Source organism: Aspergillus stella-maris (genome assembly GCF_047715825.1).
Source record: "Aspergillus stella-maris strain CBS 113639 unplaced genomic scaffold BDV14scaffold_2, whole genome shotgun sequence".
Taxonomy (NCBI): Eukaryota; Fungi; Ascomycota; class Eurotiomycetes; order Eurotiales; family Aspergillaceae; genus Aspergillus; species Aspergillus stella-maris.
In genome coordinates, this window is record NW_027396796.1 from 120,218 (window position 1) to 137,755 (window position 17,538).

At 51.2% G+C, this 17,538-nt stretch overlaps 7 protein-coding genes across 7 annotated transcripts; 2 read left to right on the forward strand and 5 right to left on the reverse strand.

Annotated features, from left to right (window-relative positions):
- Positions 1-73: 73 nt before the first annotated feature.
- BDV14DRAFT_194957 (uncharacterized protein) lies at positions 74-2,243 on the reverse strand (the record flags this gene model as incomplete). The annotated part of the gene is made up of 2 exons (XM_073772069.1): positions 74-1,624; positions 1,689-2,243. 2 exons carry the CDS (start codon positions 2,241-2,243, stop codon positions 74-76), a joined length of 2,106 nt encoding a protein of 701 aa, XP_073633218.1.
- Positions 2,244-2,565: 322 nt separating this feature from the next.
- BDV14DRAFT_162822 (dual specificity protein phosphatase family protein) lies at positions 2,566-3,730 on the reverse strand. The gene has a single exon (XM_073766936.1). It carries the CDS (start codon positions 3,696-3,698, stop codon positions 2,760-2,762), a length of 939 nt encoding a protein of 312 aa, XP_073633219.1. The 5' UTR covers positions 3,699-3,730; the 3' UTR covers positions 2,566-2,759.
- A 150-nt stretch (positions 3,731-3,880) lies between these two features.
- Positions 3,881-6,154, reverse strand: BDV14DRAFT_162828 (allantoate permease family MFS transporter). The gene is made up of 6 exons (XM_073766937.1): positions 5,592-6,154; positions 5,298-5,534; positions 5,097-5,242; positions 4,985-5,044; positions 4,681-4,935; positions 3,881-4,623 (listed from the first exon to the last, which is right to left on the reverse strand). Exons 1-6 carry the CDS (start codon positions 5,785-5,787, stop codon positions 4,027-4,029), a joined length of 1,491 nt encoding a protein of 496 aa, XP_073633220.1. The 5' UTR covers positions 5,788-6,154; the 3' UTR covers positions 3,881-4,026.
- A 315-nt stretch (positions 6,155-6,469) lies between these two features.
- Positions 6,470-7,702, reverse strand: BDV14DRAFT_40788 (NmrA-like family protein). The gene has a single exon (XM_073776698.1). The coding sequence runs from the start codon at positions 7,559-7,561 to the stop codon at positions 6,635-6,637; it is 927 nt and encodes a 308-aa protein (XP_073633221.1). The 5' UTR covers positions 7,562-7,702; the 3' UTR covers positions 6,470-6,634.
- Positions 7,703-9,145: 1,443 nt separating this feature from the next.
- BDV14DRAFT_162834 (aminotransferase, class III) lies at positions 9,146-10,916 on the forward strand. The gene is made up of 5 exons (XM_073766939.1): positions 9,146-9,205; positions 9,275-9,580; positions 9,654-10,000; positions 10,068-10,520; positions 10,591-10,916. The coding sequence occupies exons 1-5, from the start codon at positions 9,175-9,177 to the stop codon at positions 10,831-10,833; spliced, it is 1,380 nt and encodes a 459-aa protein (XP_073633222.1). The 5' UTR covers positions 9,146-9,174; the 3' UTR covers positions 10,834-10,916.
- A 2-nt stretch (positions 10,917-10,918) lies between these two features.
- Positions 10,919-14,339, reverse strand: ysh1 (cleavage polyadenylation factor subunit YSH1). Its single transcript, XM_073766940.1, has 5 exons — positions 13,902-14,339; positions 13,751-13,848; positions 12,299-13,442; positions 11,603-12,245; positions 10,919-11,542 (listed from the first exon to the last, which is right to left on the reverse strand). The coding sequence occupies exons 1-5, from the start codon at positions 14,049-14,051 to the stop codon at positions 10,959-10,961; spliced, it is 2,619 nt and encodes an 872-aa protein (XP_073633223.1). The 5' UTR covers positions 14,052-14,339; the 3' UTR covers positions 10,919-10,958.
- A 304-nt stretch (positions 14,340-14,643) lies between these two features.
- BDV14DRAFT_40815 (uncharacterized protein) lies at positions 14,644-16,655 on the forward strand. Its single transcript, XM_073776699.1, has 2 exons — positions 14,644-15,783; positions 15,838-16,655. Exons 1-2 carry the CDS (start codon positions 14,727-14,729, stop codon positions 16,479-16,481), a joined length of 1,701 nt encoding a protein of 566 aa, XP_073633224.1. The 5' UTR covers positions 14,644-14,726; the 3' UTR covers positions 16,482-16,655.
- The last annotated feature ends 883 nt before the right edge of the window (positions 16,656-17,538 follow it).

Genomic DNA, 17,538 nt, shown 5'->3' on the forward strand with positions numbered 1-17,538 from the left:
GGATAGTAGTATATTGCAAAGTACTCTGGTAGCTAATCAACGAAAGGTAGACAGACTACAGTACATGGGAGGGTTACTTCAGCGGCGTAGGAACAAGGACCATTTCATCGTCGTCTTCGTCATCATCCATGGGCTCCTCTTCTACCTCAGTGTCCAGCTCTGTATCACTCTGCTGAGTCGACGAGGGCTGATAGCTCGACGAAGCAGACGGCGACAAGGGAATGAATGCGTGGGTTTTGACTAGACCTGCGAGGTTTGGGCCAGGGGTAGGAGTCTGACAATTGCCATCGGGGTCTCCGTCAGCGTTGCTTTGTATACTGGTATTCGTGACGGGGACTAGTAAGTTTTGCCCTGCATAGCTAGTGTGTATCTGCCTTTCCGCCTGCATTTGTAGCGGAACTGCGCGCGGTGTCTGTCTTTGTCCTTGGCTAGGAACGCTGGTAATTGCTGAAGGTCGTTCAGGCACGGTTGTAGCGCGAGGACGAGATCGAGATCGTGATCTATGTAGGGGACGCTCAGAAGATGAGCGTGAAGCAGATAATGGACCCGCGGCAACATTCTTTTCCTTAGGACTATACCTCAGCCGTACAACCTTGCTCCGTCCTTGCGGCGTCGAGGGTCCGTAAGAGGCTGGACCCAAAAGAGGGCCTGAATATGAATTAGTTATCGGTCTCCGAATAATCCCAGCAAATTGCCTCTGCCTCTGCTGCCGTTGCTGCTGCGCCTGCCGCATATGCACGCTGTATCGTCTCTCCAGTTCCTCCGAGTCAAGAAAATCAAGCGGTTCATCGTACAGTACATCAGGTGGCGGCGCTGAGAGTTTATCTTCACATCTGATGAGATTGAACTGCTGTGCTTGTGTTCTGGCGGCAAGTCCTGCCTCTGGTTTCATAGTTCTCTCGTTCAAGAGAGTGAGCCAGCGGGGGTGAAGGGGTGGTTTGCCGTAGCGTTGGCGGTATTCTAGCGTGTCAATGCTCCCTGAAACACTACCGAGCCAGTTTATGAAGGCTTCTTGGAACCCGAAGGGCGGTGATGATGGGGACGTGGGCTTGGAATCTTTGGCGGGTGTAGAGTCGAAGCCTGAGATGGGGTTAGGGCTGGGCCCGGGTCCGCCGTCCAAGCCAAAGCTTGTGAAGGGCACTTCATCCTCTTCTTTCTCTTCCGGGCGATGGTTATAGGCGGCGCTATTGCCCCATGAACCTGCATGCGTTGCTCCGATCTCTCGTCTGCGCAAGAAGATCTTTGCAGTGGTGTGCTCTGACCCTTCGCATGCAAAAAAGTCAACCTCTGGGTTGATAGCTTCGCGAAGGCCGCGGAACGTCTGCCGAGAAGCTTTTCGGAAGGCAAGCTGATGTGACTGACTTTGGACCCGAGGACTGTTGTCGACTTTTGCAAGTTCCCTGAATTGCTTTGCTCGCATCGCTTCGAGTGAGGTATCCTCCAACTCAATCTGCTTATTCCGGGACTCTAGGATTGTTACCATGGCGTTGAGCTCGTCCGGCGTTAGACCCAGCATCTGGCAGACGGCAGAGAAGGTGTAGCTCTGTAGTAGATTGTCGAGAATCTCGGCTTGCATTCGCTCGGAGAGGTCCGTCCAGGCTGGGTTGGGATATTCTGTTGATGGCTAGAAAGGCGTAGCAGTTAGTAACACTCATCTACTCTAATACAGATAGGGAGAGCAGACATACATCAGGTTGAATAGAGGGCGGTGAATCTGAGTCAGAGTCCTCCATCTCTGTACCCAGCCCACTGTCCTTGTCATTTGCTGCAGCCGCCATCCGGGACATATTGTTATTCCAGATCCTGTTCAGGTTCCCATTGCTCGCCATGACATTGTCTAGATCATCCATCGGTATATCACGAGCCGGAGACAGTGACCTCTCGCCATTCCCATCCGGGTTCGTCAACAGGGACAATCGATCCAAGTTCTCCAGCATACCCCCCTGTCCATTCCCATCCAGCGCGCTGTCCTCAGTTCCGTTGCGATCACTTTGATCTCCATCTTCATGGGCATGATGAGTCGGAGGACGCGGTGCATCCAGCGTCGGAAACGCGGCAGGAGGGAGATTCGGGTTGAAGTCAGTGAACCGCGGCCGAGGAGGCTTTTCTTCAGCCGGCGAGGCCTTCGACTTGGACTTGGACTTCTTCTTCTTAGGCATTGGGTTGTAGGATGCATCTTGCTCAAGGCGCTGGGGGCTTCGGACAACGTTGCGGAGTCTCATACCTATGGTATCGCGAGGCATTGCTGCTGTTGATGGCCGGTGGCGTTGTTGATCTGATTTCGCTCGATTGCTTGTTTGCGGTTGTTATGCGAGGAGGGATAAGAGAGGACGGGATAAAGATAGTGAGAGAAGGAGGGAGAAGGGTAAGGGAATGAGAAAAATGGCTAGACCATGGGGCTAGGCAGACTTATTATGTTAATATGAAGAGAATATCGAAAGAGAAAGCCTGGTAGTGAATGATGGCAACATTGTGAATATGGGGAAAGAGGGAAGAAAGGTGAATAGTGTTGTCAACAAACTGATATGAGAGTAATTCACTCAAAACCCAACAAAGATAGATACTGCCTGTTTTGTCAAACTTCTTTACTTCCATTGTATTCCTGAATGAGACGCTCATGATTTCACCTTGCCTAGGAAAATGCAGCCAGAACACTGACAATATTATTAGATAAATAGGAATGGAAAGGCTGTAGAACACCATGAAAGATATCAAATCAGACTCCATCAGCTAAAAAGTACCAAGTTTACAGTAGGCCATCACCCTCGACGATCCTGGAACGGTGCCGGCGGTTTCGAAGCCTCCATCTCCATATCATCATACATAAACTCATCATCAACCTGGTCCGCAAAGCTCCGCTTCTTAGACAGCATCGCAGCGTGCGGCACAGTCAAACTCGACCCTGCGCCAGCCCTGTTCGACCTCTCAACATCCTGCTTAGCAGTAAGAAGATCCTCAAATGCCGCAAGCATCGGTTTCAGCCCATCCTCCATATCGATGCAAAACCGCTGTGAGTGAATAAAGTTCAGCGCCTGGCTCAGCGTCATGTTAAGCATAACCATGCAGTACGATACCACGACCAACGCAGAGAGGCCGTTACCCGTTTCGCAGAAGACGAGGACTTTCTTCGTTGGCATGAGCTCGCCTGTTTCTGGATTCAGGGCGGGGTAGATGTGGTCGTTGATGCGTCGGATCGCAGCCGGTAATCTGGCTATCGCGTCTGAGTTGTTGGCGATATCGAATGAGTCAGATTCAATTCCTCCTGCAGCCGCGGCTTTCTGGCCTGAGAAGAGCCGCGATTGTGCGAGGCGCTGGTCGCGCACGCCGAGTAGTAGAGTGATGCCCTCATCTCGTAGCCACTGTTGGTTTGATAGACAGCTCCAGGGTCCTAGATAGAGGAATGGCAGAATGCGCTGTGCGGCACGGCGAAGGTTATACGACCATTCGATCTCTGCCTGAGGGAGCATAAAGAGAGCCGGGTTAATGCGCTGCAGAAAGCCAGGGCTCACGAACTCGCCTTCAGGGTAGCGGTGGGAGTTTGGACCGATGGGCTCTGTTGGTGGTGGGGCGTAGCCATTGTAATGGATGTCCGGATAGTGGCTTGGAGCGAATTTCTTTGTGTAGTTGTGGCTTGGGACGTATTGAGACTCAGGGGTTCCTGACATGGGAAATTCCGACCCCGGGTATGCGGACGCCATATCGTAGTGGGAGAGGTATGTTATGGGGAGAGTGGGCGTTATGGAGAAGTTTATATTTGGTTCTCCAGAAAGAGACGATGGAGCGCTTTCCGCGCTGGTTGCCTGAGGCGGCAGTGAAAGCTACTCCACCTTTGATCGCTTTGATAAATGAACAATCACTACAAAGCATACGAAAACAGGAGCTACTATGATTCATTTCTATTCAAAGAGCTGAATGATTTGGCCAAAAAGAGTTTCTTATCCAAAAAAGCGGGTGAGGCAAAATCTACGGCTCGCGCTAGGTAAAATTCCAAGGTACAGTACCTCCAGCACCACCAATGACAGATTTTCAGGTCTGGAAGATCCATCGAGGATCTTTGTCTCCTAGAAAGTCACCTTCAGCATCACCAATATCGCCCATCAATGCTTGCAGACCACCTCGTTCCCTGACTTCAGCCTTCTTCGCGTTCTCACGGTTGAGAACCTGCCACAAGACGAATACCACGATGATGTTGGCTACAAGATAGCCAAGGGAAAATCCGTGGCCAAGGAAGTAGCGAGGACTTGTCTCCGTTCGGTAAAGCTGAGTTCCAATGACAGCCCCGCAGTTACCGATAGAGATTTGCATGGCGTTGGCAATGGCTCGCTTCGTCTGACCAGAGACGTTATTGGCGGGCCATGAGAGGACGATCGCTACAGCAGGATAGATGCCCGCGCAGCAGAAGAAGGTCCCAGTATATGACACACCAGGCGCTCTTCCGGCGAGGAGAATGATATATCCAATGCACGCAAAGGCAGAGGAGCCCATGATGAAGGGGGCTCGGCGCTTGGTGCGTTCAGAAAGAATAGCGACAGTAATTGTAGTCACAAACCCTAGGGCATAGGGCGGCACGGTAAGAAGCTGAGCCTTTGCTGCGCTATAACCGAGCTCCTTTATTATGGTGGGCTAATTGAGTTGTTAGCGATGAGGTTAAACATCAGGTCATAGACCAAAGCAACGTACCAGGAACAAAGAGAGCGTATACAATGGAAGAGACATCGTATGGAAGCCAAGCCCATAGAGCCAGACCTTGGGATCTTTGACGCCATCCATAACTGACGACCAGCTAAATTTCTCCTCACGAGTTGCATCATTGTCATTCTTCAGGCGCCAGGTAATGAAACTTCGTTCCTTGTCTGACAAAAACTCCGCGGTAGCGGGGTAGTTATAGACCCAAAGATACGCAATGGCGGATACAACCACCGTGAGCAGCCCTTCCTGTGACCGGTCAGCGAATTCCTTAACGACTTCACCACCTGCTGCGTACCAAAATAAAAATCCACCGCCAACCAGCGTAATCACTGACGCCATCCATGTGCGCAATACCCTGGCTAGAAGTCAACGCGCTGCACACCAGTCAATAGCTAGTTGAAACTTACCCAAGCGAGAATTCCACCGAAAGCACCTGCAAGTGATGCAGCACTAAAGAACAATGCCACGCGGTAGTGTTGTTCGTTTCGCTTATACCACATGGATAGATAGAAGACGACTCCAGGAAACAAACCGCTTTCGGCGACACCAAGAGCTAGAGCATGAGATGTATCAGCAGTGTCCGTTGCATTGAATTGGTCTCAGCGTACCTGTCCGCGAGGTAAGGTAGCCGGCATAAGTTTGCACAATACCAAGAAGTGTAGCAACAATACCCCAGATCAGTGTGAGTGTGGGAAGCCATATCCGGGGCGTCGTCTTCTTTAGTATAATATTGCAAGGAACTTCGAACACGACGTAACCGACGAAGTATAGCGTCAAACCGTTGAGATATTGGTTTCCAGTCATGCCAACATCATCCGTTAGGCCTTCGAGACGAGCGTTGCCGACTGTTGATCGTAAGTATTGGCATATGCAATCTCTGGCAGAAAGTCACTCGCTCGTACCGTTACTTCGATCGAGGAATGACAGCAGGTACAAGATCGTCAACGGAGGCAGGAGTTTGTAATCCAACTTCCGGAGAAGCGACTTCTCGTTGATGTCGGCAAAGTCTTCTGCGACAGTGCTTTCCGTCGGTGGGCTATCATATTTCTCTCGAGCTGGGTCCAGCTCAGCGCCCTTGACTTCTTCCACGTCCGCCATCTTTTATAGAGGGCGCGCTCGGCGTGGGTAGTCTGGCTCGAGACGGACGAAATAGGTCGTGTAAGGGGAATATGCAACGATTCAACCATGGTGCATTCAGGCTCGGTCGCATTAGTTAAGGCTGCCAGCGGTGCCATGCGAGACGCACATGGCAGGAAGCACATCATCATGGGTGCGGTTCACGCGATGACGGTTGCGAATGGCAGAGGAGCACATCGTGGGGTTCTGGATCAGGCCCGTTTTTAGCAGAAGCTGATCCCACATATGGAAACATCTTAGCAAGATGTTTTGCAATAGAGAGACCAATGAGTGGCAGGGAAATGCAGCAAGACGACCCTCTGGCGTGGGTGGTGGTGATGAGCAATTTGAGATCCGCGATGACGCGATCACGGACCTCTTTGCTCTTCTTGCTATGCACCGACACCCGAGCACTTGCAGCAAACACCTCTACCGGCCGAGAACGCTAGTAGTAATCCACTATGTATTCCACTTGCTCAAGCTTACAGTTCCAAGCTAATTGTGCCTAGACTAATAGCGGATACCTTGTATATGATGCCAAACAATGCAGGGCAAACCGGCAAAGGGTCAAGCCTGCAGACGCTACTTAGAAACTATGAAATACCAACCGACTAACATAATTTCGACTACCGAAGTAAACCACCAAGATTCGCTTACCGGGGTAAAATCAAAAGGTGAATTCCATTTATGAACGATCTAGAAGATCTCATGATCACAGTGGTCTCGCTCTTGCTAAGGTGCCGTCTAATGTATGCGACTCAGACATCCACCCCTTCTTCTGCTGAAAAGCCGGCTTTCCATGAATCGTCCCGGAAAGCCGGATCATTATTCAAGCTGCAAACTTGTCCTTGTTCTTCTCCGCCCACTCTGAAAAGCGCGTGGCCGGTCGTTTAAGGTATCTTTCAATGTTCGCCTGGTGTTCTGGACTAACATGCAGTCTATCACCCATGCTTGCAAATGTATTTATCACAAAGGTTGCCTCCGTCTCGGACATCCCAGATTTGACCATTATCTGGATGTTCTCATCAATATCGACCTTCGCCACCTTCACCGGTCTGTCAATTGCACGCCCAATAATTCCTATAGCATCAGCGACGGAAAGATCGGTTTCGGGCCCGCACAGACACACCGGACTCTCGCGAGCACCCTCGAAGGCGCCTGCAAGAACCGTACCGCAGACCTCGCCAATATCATCCGGAGAGATATAGTCGAGTTTCAGGTCTGGGGCGACCCATTTCACATCACCTTCCAAAATCTGGCTTTTCCACCAAAGCGTGTTAGACGCGAAGAACGCTGGTCGGACTGCCACATAGCCCTGCGGCCCGAAAACATCATCCAGAGAAACTTCAACCTGAGCGTGCCCGTGGGCGATAAAGTTACTTGATGGGACGCTTCGGATGTCGCCTTGAACACTATAGCTGCTCAAGAGGACGACCTGCTCGATCCCCGATTCTTTGAGCGCCTTGACGGTGGATAGCAAATAGTCTGAGGAGCCTCCTCCAAGAAGTGCATAGATGAAGGCGTGAGTGACGCCAGTCTTGGATACTGCCTCGCGGACAGAATCTGGCTTGTTGAGGTCGGCTTGAACCCTCTCATACCCGGCGGCCTTTTCGTCGGCTGTCGATAGACCAGGAATGGGTTTGGAGGTGTCACGCATGGCAAGGAACATTTTCGAGCCGTGTGAACTGGCACTTCGTGCAGCAGCGGAGCCTACACCCCCTGTTGCGCCGAAGATAAGGATTTTTCTGGGACTCATTTCTGCGGGGTTGTCGATAAGGATAGATGGTCTCGGATTCGAGTGTGCGTTAGTGAGTTGGCAAATGCTGTTCTTTGTTCTTCCTCGAGCCTGCTTTTATACTTCAAGGACGGGTCTCGCATAACTGCCCAATGACCGCGGATGTGACGCTGGTCGGTGGTGCCAATCCCCGATCGCCGTGGTGGAGATGCTGGAAGATGGTCGTGTTAACAACATTTGTCAGCGATTTCGGCCGTCGCGCTCATGGTGCTGCGAAATACCAAGACGAGGCCATCTACATTATTAACGCTTCATAGGCAATTGTGTTCTAGGCGACTGGAATCCAAAGTCGAGTTTGAAATCTTCCGATACGGTAGAGCAGTGGGTCCGACGGAGGGGGAATTTTGCCCTCGATGCATAATTGTCAGCAATGGGTTGTTTGCTTTTTGAGCCCTCCGCTATGTCCAGAGCAACGACGTGCGCGAGAAGCAACCGATGCCATAGACAGACCCTACATTGTGCAACCAACCATCGCGCACCGATAACCGGCCAGTCCTCGCGGGGGCACGGACTGTTTAACATGTTCAATCGCCTCACCAATAACCTTCCAGCCCAAGATACTAGGATATAGGACCATTACGCCAACGTGGAGGTGGTGAGGCTGGAGCCGCTTGGGTCGCATATACTAGGTATTCCTACGTATTGGTTATCAGGAGCGCATGTCCACTTTTCGCTTTTTTCACGCCCCTGTCGTCTTCTAAATTGCAGCACATCTGTGGTACTTAATTAGGCTGAATTATTGCTTTGAGCAGCTCGCCAAGCATCTGACCTACATATCGCTGCACCCGTAATGACCCAGGAACGAATCCACTACATTGCGAATGGGGCGCAATCAACCGCCAGCTTTCCAAGTCTTTCATTTCGATTCAAAATGATTGCTTCTGCTGCTCGCTCACAAAATACGATTGTTTCTCAACGGCATCTACCTCACTGGTGGACTCTGTCTTGTCCAAGATCTTGCACGTAGGAGACTTTGAATCTAGGAGCTTGTATTGACGAGACGTAGGAAGCAGTCAGTGTCCTCTTTCCGAAGACACAGGTGAAGCCTTCTCAAATCAGAAAAAATAGACATGTTCTGCGAATGTCTTCTGTCAGACGCAAGTGGGACACTAGTTATGGTTGTACTTCTTTGCCCGCAGCATGGCCCAGACCCGACTGCTGCGACAAACCTGAGAGAATAGAAGCAAGCTGGAGTATAGACGCGTTGTAGGTTTTCTCAGTATTTACTGATATATCAAGCAACTACATAATAAGGCTTTCTATCATTACTGTACAACAATAATGCCATAGTGACTCATACCGCCCAGATGCAGAGCACTAAGCAGTTAGGCCCCCATACTATGGACTATAAAGTGGCTCCGGGGTAGCGCCGAGCGGCCCGATAAGCCAATCAGAGCCTCGGCATCTTCGGCAACCCCTCTGTTATCTCCATGAACTATATCCGTCTAGTTGATGCTACTCCAAGTCTCCAACCAAGGGTCGAGGGCCGAGGCGCTTAAATACCGTCTATGCTCCTCATGATCACTGTATCCCTTCCTTTTTCTCATTATATCAGTCTGCATAATCTAAACAACATGGTTTCTTACGCCAATACCAACACAGGAGGTAAATAGACAATCTATCAACCCGTCTTCTTCTTCCTCCACGGGCTACACCACGACTAACAACAACTAGTCCCAATGGCAACATCCGCCGTCCTCCACCGCTCCACGCGCTTTATTCCACAGAAGGCCATCGGCGGGAAAGGTTCTTACCTGTTCCTCGAGGACGGCACCAAATTCCTCGACTCGACGGGCGGTGCCGCAGTTTCCTGTCTCGGCCATGGACACGAGGGGGTTGCGCAGGCAATGATCGACCAACTAAAGAAGGTCGAGTACTGCCATACTGCATTCTTTGGAACGGAAGTATCAGAGGAGTTGGCGAGCTTCTTGGTTGAGTCGACGGGGGGGAGGATGGAGAAGGTTTATGTTGTTAGTTCTGGTAAGTCCGTTCTTTTCTCCGTGACTATTCTCGGGGGTCTTAAGGCTCATACAAATTGTGCTGTATGTTGCAGGCTCCGAAGCAATCGAGGCAGCTCTCAAGCTCGCGAGACAATATTTCCTTGAGCTCCCCACTCCGCAACCACAACGAACCCGCTTCATTGCCCGCTTGCCCTCCTATCACGGGATTACACTCGGGGCTCTCAGTGCAGGCGGGCACGTCACTCGGCGTCAACCCTTCGAGCCGCTTCTGTCAGCTAACACCTCTCACGTCTCACCATGCTACGCCTATCGTGGGAGGAAAGACGGCGAATCAGATGAGGATTATGTTCAGCGCCTAGCAGATGAACTAGACACCGAATTTGAACGCGTTGGACCGGATACTGTTTGTGCATTCATTGCAGAGCCGGTTGTTGGAGCTGTACGTCCTTCGTCCCTCTTACCTTCGCTAATGCATTAATAGCGATTGTACTAACAACAACCCAAAGGCTTTAGGCTGCGTCCCCTCAATCCCAGGCTACTTCCCGGCGATAAAACGCGTATGCGAGAAACACGGCGCACTCCTAATCCTCGACGAAGTAATGAGTGGCATGGGCCGGTGCGGCACCCTGCACGCCTGGGAGCAAGAAGGAGTCGTTCCTGATCTCCAGACAATTGGGAAAGCACTAGGTGGTGGGTACGCTCCCGTCTCTGCACTGCTTATCTCGGGTAAGGTCGTGGACGCGATCGATAAGGGCACTGGGGCATTTCGGCATGGCCAGACGTACCAGGGGCATCCGGTTAGTTGTGCGGCTGCGTTGGCAGTGCAGAGGGTTATTAAGGAAGAAAATCTGTTGGAGAATGTTAGAGTTATGGGGTCCTATCTTGAGGAGAGGCTGAAGGAGACGCTGGGTGGAATGGAATATGTAGGTGATATCAGGGGAAAGGGATTATTTTGGGGGGTGAGTGCTCCATAACATCACGTCTAACACATTAAGACAGATGGATGCTAACTCGCTATGTGAATCATAGATCGAATTGGTCAAGGACAAATCTACAAAAGAGCCCTTTGATACCGAAGACGCAATTGCTTTCAAGATCCAGGAGACAGGGCTGAAGCCGGAGTATGCAATCTCGCTTTATTGCTCTTCGGGCACGGTAGATGGGATTCACGGCGACCATGTAATTCTTGCGCCGGCATATAGTGTTACAAGGGAAGAGGTTGATATAATTGTTGAGACTACGGCAAAGGTTCTTGATGAGGTTTTTTCTTGATATTTAGTTGGAAAATTTTGGGTTTTAGCTATAGTATGTATTGAGATTTGATGATAAGAATGAACGACATGACTTTGTTTGAGATTCAAGTACGTTTGTATCTTACAACGCTAGATTAGACATAATTAAGCTTTAGCTTCAACCTGCAACCCCTTCGCGAGGCCATCATCCTTCAATCCACCATTCGTACTAGCAATGGCCGTCGAGCTGGAAGAGCTCGCAGACCACATACTCGCAACAGTCTCAACGGCACGCTCAATAACAACCCTAACGCGATCCCTAAGCACCGCATTCGCACACTCAACTTCCAGATCCTCCAGCCATACTCGCGCAACGTGCTTATCGACCTTGATTTCAATTCCAGGAACCGGAATGCCCAGGGCCTGCAGACGAGCTAGCTCCGCGGCTTCGAGTTTAGCAATTGTTCCCGGGCCTTGAGAGGGCTCTGTTTCCAATTCCTTTTCTTTAGCCTCAGAGGCGGGTGGGGTAGCCTGTTCAGAGCTGGTGCCGTTTGTGGCGGTCTTATCGGTCGTGGAAGGGAGGCGCGGGCGCTCGATAGGGGCGATGTCGGAGCCGAATTGCGCTTCGAGCATCATTAGAAGACGGGCGAAGCGCTCTTCTGGATCTTGTGCGGCGTGCGGGTTGGGGAGGTCTAGGGCGGTGTCGTCGTGGTGATGATGGTGGTGGGGCTTATTATGCTTCGCAGATTCTGGAAATGAGATTGTTAGCATATGGAATAATCAATTATTGGGAAGGGGCGCAAGCATACGTTTGACAGAAGCTGGGCTGCTCTCTACGGTGAGAAGAACAGCCATGACGGCATCGGCAACGCCGTCATTCATCATGTTTCCTTCCCACTGGAGTTCGACCTCGCGAGTACGCGGGTGGTAGCGGATGATGACGCTGCCCATGACTAGATATGTCTGAGCCTCCTCCATAGGGATCTCCTCGTCGGCATCCTCTTCCTTCGATTGTGTCTCGCCATTGGTGTCTTCTTCTTTCTTGACGTCTTGCTCGAGGCCGAGCTTCTCAATGGCGCCGAACGTACCCTCCAAAGCCCACTTGATCAAATCCATACTAGCTGAACTCAATGTGATGTGTTGCTTGCAGGTGATCGTTGTAGTCGCGAGACCAGCATACTCGCGAAGATCTTCCGGAGCCATCAATGACAGGTCGAAGCCGTTTTGGACGAGGACTCCAGCCATAACGGGACCGTCTTCTTGCTCCGCGGGAGGGGTGGTCTGGGCTAGCTTTCCAACAACCTTCGCGATCTTGTCCTTTTTGAAGGGAATCCGGACTTCGTCGCAGTTGGCTGGTGTGTAAACCTTCACCTTCACCGTCTTATCCGCGTTAAGACTGAGAAGTTTTGACTTTAGTCGCATCATTTGGTGTTTTTCGCCGTGAACCAGGATCTATCATTGGGTTAAATCGGGCACGAAAGTTAGTGGGAAAGGAAAGTACGTACCACGACAGGTGCTGCCACTTCTTCGATGAAGTTCCGGTTTTCGACACCGTCAACGTGAGCTGCAAAAGATACTTCGTCGACAGTGCATCGTCTCGGAATCATGATCTTCTGTTCTTCGTCATTACCGTTCATACGCGTCCTCCCCATGCCGCTGGCAGCTCGTGACATCACGGCATTGATCTGATCTGGTTCGTTGAGCAACATCTTGGCCATCGTGCCCTCTACACTGTAACCCGTCATAACAACGCCATTACGCTCATTCGGTGCCCACCTCTCTAATAACTCTCGACTAGTGCCCGTCTGCAGCATACCGGGGGACGCTAGCATAACACATCCGCCGACGTCGTCAAATCGTTCGAGACTGCGCAAACTTCGGACGAACCTGAAGTCCCAGGGGCCGGCGCTGACGCTCTTGTCGCCACTGGCTTCAGCTTCAGCCATACGTTGACGGAAGAGTCGTTTGATGTTATCGTTCATTGCTCCAATATATGTTTGATAGACAACCATACACCTTCGTGCGGTGTTACCAATATAGTATATGGGAATCTTTTGTAACTCAGGATGTGTTTCCCAGTACTCGTCCAGAATGAGGAGTAGTTCCTGCGCACGACCAAGCGCAAAAACTGGCATGAGTACACGACCTCCACGGTTCAGTACTCCAGTTATAGATTTCATTAGAGCGGCCTCGCGCTCAAGTCGCGGAGGGTTGGACGAAATGCCAAACGTCGATTCGGTGATAAGGACATCGATCTTCACTCCTCGCGGAACTTCAGCTGGAATAAGATGGCGATCTTCTTCGCGCGAATAGTCGCCAGTAAAGAGAATGTTCAGGCCCGCAATCGATACGAGGAACATGGCAGCTCCGAGTACGTGTCCAGCGGGAAACGGGGTGATGCGAATGCTGTTTATGGTATGAGTTGTGTTGAAATCAATCGTCTCAATCAGTGGTAACGTAGAGAGATGGTCATGCTCTGTATATAGAGTAGTTCGTTGGTCCGATGAAGAGGCTGTGTTGTTGACTCGCACATTGTCCTGGATCAACCACTTGTATATAGCCTTGGTGGCATGCGTCATGAAAACACGACCCTTGAAGTTTGTTTTGCTGAGGACATAGGGAAGCGCGGAGGAGTGATCGACGTGGAAACTGTGATGCAACAAACATTAATTAGTCGTTCATCGACGCAAGTGATGACGGCGGGGAACGAGCGCAAAGCTATGGAGAATACAGATACAGCGGATGGGACACGGAATACAGATTGAATTGATTTGTATTGCGCTTGTTGTATACATAGAAAAATCAGGGGCTGGACTGCCGAAAGAGCTCTTCCACCATTGGCATCTGATGACTTTGCCGTGCTGTCACCCGCAATGCGTCGAAGTACGCTCTGGCATCCAGAAATCCCGACAACGGAGGGGGGAGAGAGCAACAAAAGAACTATGTGGTCCACGTACTGGCTAATCAAGAGTATATCCACCGTGCTCAAGTCGAATTCGTCAAAGAAGGGAAGAGCTGAGAAACCCTCTTTCGCAGGATGCATACCGGCATCAAGCTATTGACCATAGTTCAGAAGATGCGCAAAGCGATGTTTGGCATAGCACTCACCATGACCGTCTTTCCCTTATACTGAATGATATGGCATGATCGTCCGACCTCATTACCACCGCCCAGGCAATAGAATGCCAGTTCATCGGAAGGGTCGACGGGCTCATCGTCAACGGCGTTCATCGCCGCGGCCTTTCGCTTCGTCGCCATTGTGAGACGCGTTTCCGGCGAGTACGCACAGATTTGTAGATGGTCGACTAACAACGGATATACTCTGCTAAAGCACCTGAAAACCGGTGCAAAATTAGTGGAGCTTTGTTGTCTGTGGTTATAATGAGTGTATCAGTCCGCCCGGAGGTCGCGAGCCATGGCATGTAGGCAGCGGCGATGCACAAGGAAGTCCGTCGCAGCCTAACAAGCAGAGAGAAACACAAGAATGAAGCAAGACAACGCTTCTCCAAAACCTCGTCGCCTATCGTCTGACTGGGCCGTAGCAAGATCAAGCGGTGCGGCGTTCCTGTTCTTTGAGGGAGAGGTGCTTTTGTCTTACCTAATCGCCACGTGACAAGGTGCCGGGTGCTCGTCGCGGAAGCAAAACCTCGACAAGCCAGAGCTCCCTTTCCGTGCGCGCAGCATCCGATCAACCCCAATTTCCCGCCGCGTACCCGGTCCTATATCTGCTCAACCCCTCCCGTCGACTGGTAATCGCGTTTGGATAGTGCACCCGATGTCTTGAGATGGTTACAGTAGCGGCGGCGGCGGTTATCAGCAGTCCGCTTCACGTTTCGACTCACGCGCGAAGCATCGGAGTGCTAGGCTACCTGCAATCGAACATCATCGCATACTAGCATATAAGCTGCCTACGGGCCGGCGGCTGCATTTACCATGGCGCAAACGCAGCCTCAGCAGTTCTCCCAATCCTTCTCGCCTCCGGGCTCCTCCCCTTCGCCCGCTCCCTCGCCGGTTAATGGAAGTGTTCCACCACCGAACAAACGGCAACGTCTTTCTCCTCACCCTCAATCCTCCCAGTCACCCTACGCGTCACCAAGCTTCGGAACAATACAACTACCTCAGAACCAGCCATTTGTGGTGAATGGGACAAATACAAATGGGATAGGCCAGTCGCCAGCCCCCCCACCTCCCGGCACGATGGGTCCTCCTTCTCGACCGGTCGACAAGCCTACGGATGCAGCTGATTTGACGGATGTTCTGGCCTCATCGGGTATTGATGTGAGGGAAGAAGAGGCCTTCCTCACCAGCAGCTACTCCGCCCCCGGCGTACAGGCACAACAACCTCCACGACCGCAACAGCCACTCGTTCAGCAACAATCTCAACCTCCTCCTCTCAATACTTCTTTCGCCTCACAGGCATCCACTACCGGAACAATTTCTACACCGACGAGCTTCAGTGAGCCCTCACAATTCAAGACTTCGGGTACTCAAGAATCCTTCTATACCGAGTCATCAACCCAACCTCCGGCCCCTTTTGTCGACTCGAACGAGCCCTCACGAGAAGACACTGAGGCAGCTAGACGTGCGCAGTACCATTTGCAAGAGCCCTTTCTATTGACCAAGGTGTTGGAGCAGAAGCTTCAGAGACGTGGCTTTGAGCTTGGAGTGCGCATACCCGCAGAAGGCTTGTTCCACCCGGTTCCTGGTCGCCCGCAGCCTATTGAGGTTACTGGTCCCGATGGCTCATCGGTCGTACGTACTGGTCAGACAATTCTGAACCAGGAAGGCGCACCTCTTGTGGATATACTCAACCTAATGTCCATAGCGTGCGAAGAGCGATTGCGGACCGTTGTTGACTACTCTTCATCGCTTGCGCAAAGCAGAAGAGCGCACTCACACGGGACAGTCCCGATTGAATACAGAGATTTGGCCTCAGCAAGTGACGGTGCTAATCGAGAAAAGGAAGACCCTCAAACACCTTCTCTCAAGAGTAAGCCCTCACATCTTCTCTGAAAACCTATTACGGTGACTCATGTCTTTATAGGAGCACATTCGGATACACAGTCTGGTGGCAAATCGCTTTCGGATAAATGTCGTCTTCTGGTGGATAAAGATGCTTCTTACGAAGAAGCGCGAGCAGCTAAACGTGCGAAACGTAGCGCAAATGCTATTCTAGGAGATGGCGGCACTTCTAGATCCGAATCCGTGGATATACCCGGGTCTGGCGTTTCCACACCCGTCGGCGAAAGAGCACCTAGTCTTGATAAAAAGGGAATATCCAAGAAGGAAGCTAGAAAGTTGATGGATGCGAAGGCAAATGAAGTACAGCAGCACCAACAGTCCGTCGAAACAGCACGAATGGCAACCCAAACAATGATGTCGGGAGGCATGTTTGGTAAAAAGAAGACCTATTCATGGCTTCAACGTGGCCCATCTAGTGGCAGTGGTTTCTCGACACCGTCGCGAATCAACCCACCCACACCAACAGCGAGCGCAGAAAAGACATCGCGCCCAGGAGAACCTGCAACTGTCCCAGTCAAGCGACTAGGTACCTGGCGAGAAGACAAAGAGAAGGGGGCTGGAATACAGGTCCGAGATATCCTTTACATGCTGGAGCTTGATGGAAGAGCATCCAGACACATTCAAAAGGCATACTCGAAAGAGCTCAAAGAGGACAAGGCAGATTAAGCTTGGTTATGTGATGTTCAAACTTTTTTCACCATTCAGCAGTCTCATGGTTCTTGCTGTGTCATTTTCTTTCAGTTCCGCATGAGCACTGCGCAGGCCCGTGGTTTATTTTTTTGGCGTTGCGGTACACTGGGGGGTTCCAATCTATGTGGCTCTAATATCCGTCTCCTTCCTGCATCTTTCCACCGTTCAGTCTAAGCGATTCCTGGATTATGGCATCGTCTCAGGCTGTTTCTCTGTACCTTCACAGTCCATCATGATTCATGGCTTAATCGGCTCGCATGATCCGGCAAGGATTTCTCTTGATATTCATACATAATGCGAGAGATTAGAACATTCAAAAACCTATTAAAGTGCATAGATGGAAATCAGACTCAACAAAGTATTCCTCCATATACTTATTGATGCCTTACTCCAGGCTCCTACCGATACGGTTGGGACTCTGACGTAGACTCCGGTGGTCGACAAGCGCCAAAGATGCAGGCGCGGAGTGGCTTGAAACTGCGAATGATCGCGAAACACCACAATCTGGCTCATTCTTCCACTACGGACCAAACGATTCGACGCGACAAAGAAGTAACAGTGTACAAAATTCCAGGCTACGCTGTCCTGGCGGGGATTGACGCTGGATACAGAATTAGGGACGGAAGATGATGTCAGAGAAGAGAAGGACCCGATTCCACAGCGGAGGGGTTTCCACTTTCCACCGCGTGTCAATCCAATACTAATCGACCCAATCATTCCAAGCCTCCCATCATTACTAGGGCCTTTTCTTTGCAGCGAACGGATTCGAGAACGCATGACATGCACTCCTTCGGCGCGCGGGATGCACCTCAAGCGTAGGTGCTATGATCGCCCTCGGCTTCGCTGTCGACTCGCTAACCATCAAAGGACTCTTCATCCAATTCCATTGCGAAGCTGGGCCGCATCTCTTGACGGCGAGTCGGAGCAAGGTGCTCCCTCACGCCGGCCAGTTGGTGAATAAGCGAGAACCAAAGAAGTATTCCCCAAGGCCTTCCTCTTCCAGTCATCCGTTGGCAAGCCGCAGTTCGCTTGG

Excerpts from the sequence above, each read along its gene's own strand:
- BDV14DRAFT_162822 (XM_073766936.1), bottom strand. The coding sequence starts at position 3,698 with ATGGCGTCCGCATACCCGGGGTCGGAATTTCCCATGTCAGGAACCCCT.
- BDV14DRAFT_162828 (XM_073766937.1), bottom strand. The coding sequence starts at position 5,787 with ATGGCGGACGTGGAAGAAGTCAAGGGCGCTGAGCTGGACCCAGCTCGA. Across the intron at positions 5,535-5,591 it reads ATTCCTCGATCGAAGTAACG|TCGGCAACGCTCGTCTCGAA; the intron begins GTACGAGCGAGT and ends TACGATCAACAG. Across the intron at positions 5,045-5,096 it reads TCGGTGGAATTCTCGCTTGG|GGTATTGCGCACATGGATGG; the intron begins GTAAGTTTCAAC and ends ACTTCTAGCCAG.
- BDV14DRAFT_40788 (XM_073776698.1), bottom strand. The coding sequence starts at position 7,561 with ATGAGTCCCAGAAAAATCCTTATCTTCGGCGCAACAGGGGGTGTAGGC.
- BDV14DRAFT_162834 (XM_073766939.1), top strand. The coding sequence starts at position 9,175 with ATGGTTTCTTACGCCAATACCAACACAGGAG. Across the intron at positions 10,001-10,067 it reads CAGAGCCGGTTGTTGGAGCT|GCTTTAGGCTGCGTCCCCTC; the intron begins GTACGTCCTTCG and ends AACAACCCAAAG. Across the intron at positions 10,521-10,590 it reads GAAAGGGATTATTTTGGGGG|ATCGAATTGGTCAAGGACAA; the intron begins GTGAGTGCTCCA and ends TGTGAATCATAG.
- ysh1 (XM_073766940.1), bottom strand. The coding sequence starts at position 14,051 with ATGGCGACGAAGCGAAAGGCCGCGGCGATGAACGCCGTTGACGATGAG. Across the intron at positions 13,849-13,901 it reads ATAAGGGAAAGACGGTCATG|CTTGATGCCGGTATGCATCC; the intron begins GTGAGTGCTATG and ends TATGGTCAATAG. Across the intron at positions 11,543-11,602 it reads CAGCCCAGCTTCTGTCAAAC|AATCTGCGAAGCATAATAAG; the intron begins GTATGCTTGCGC and ends TCTCATTTCCAG.
- BDV14DRAFT_40815 (XM_073776699.1), top strand. The coding sequence starts at position 14,727 with ATGGCGCAAACGCAGCCTCAGCAGTTCTCCCAATCCTTCTCGCCTCCG. Across the intron at positions 15,784-15,837 it reads TCAAACACCTTCTCTCAAGA|GAGCACATTCGGATACACAG; the intron begins GTAAGCCCTCAC and ends ATGTCTTTATAG.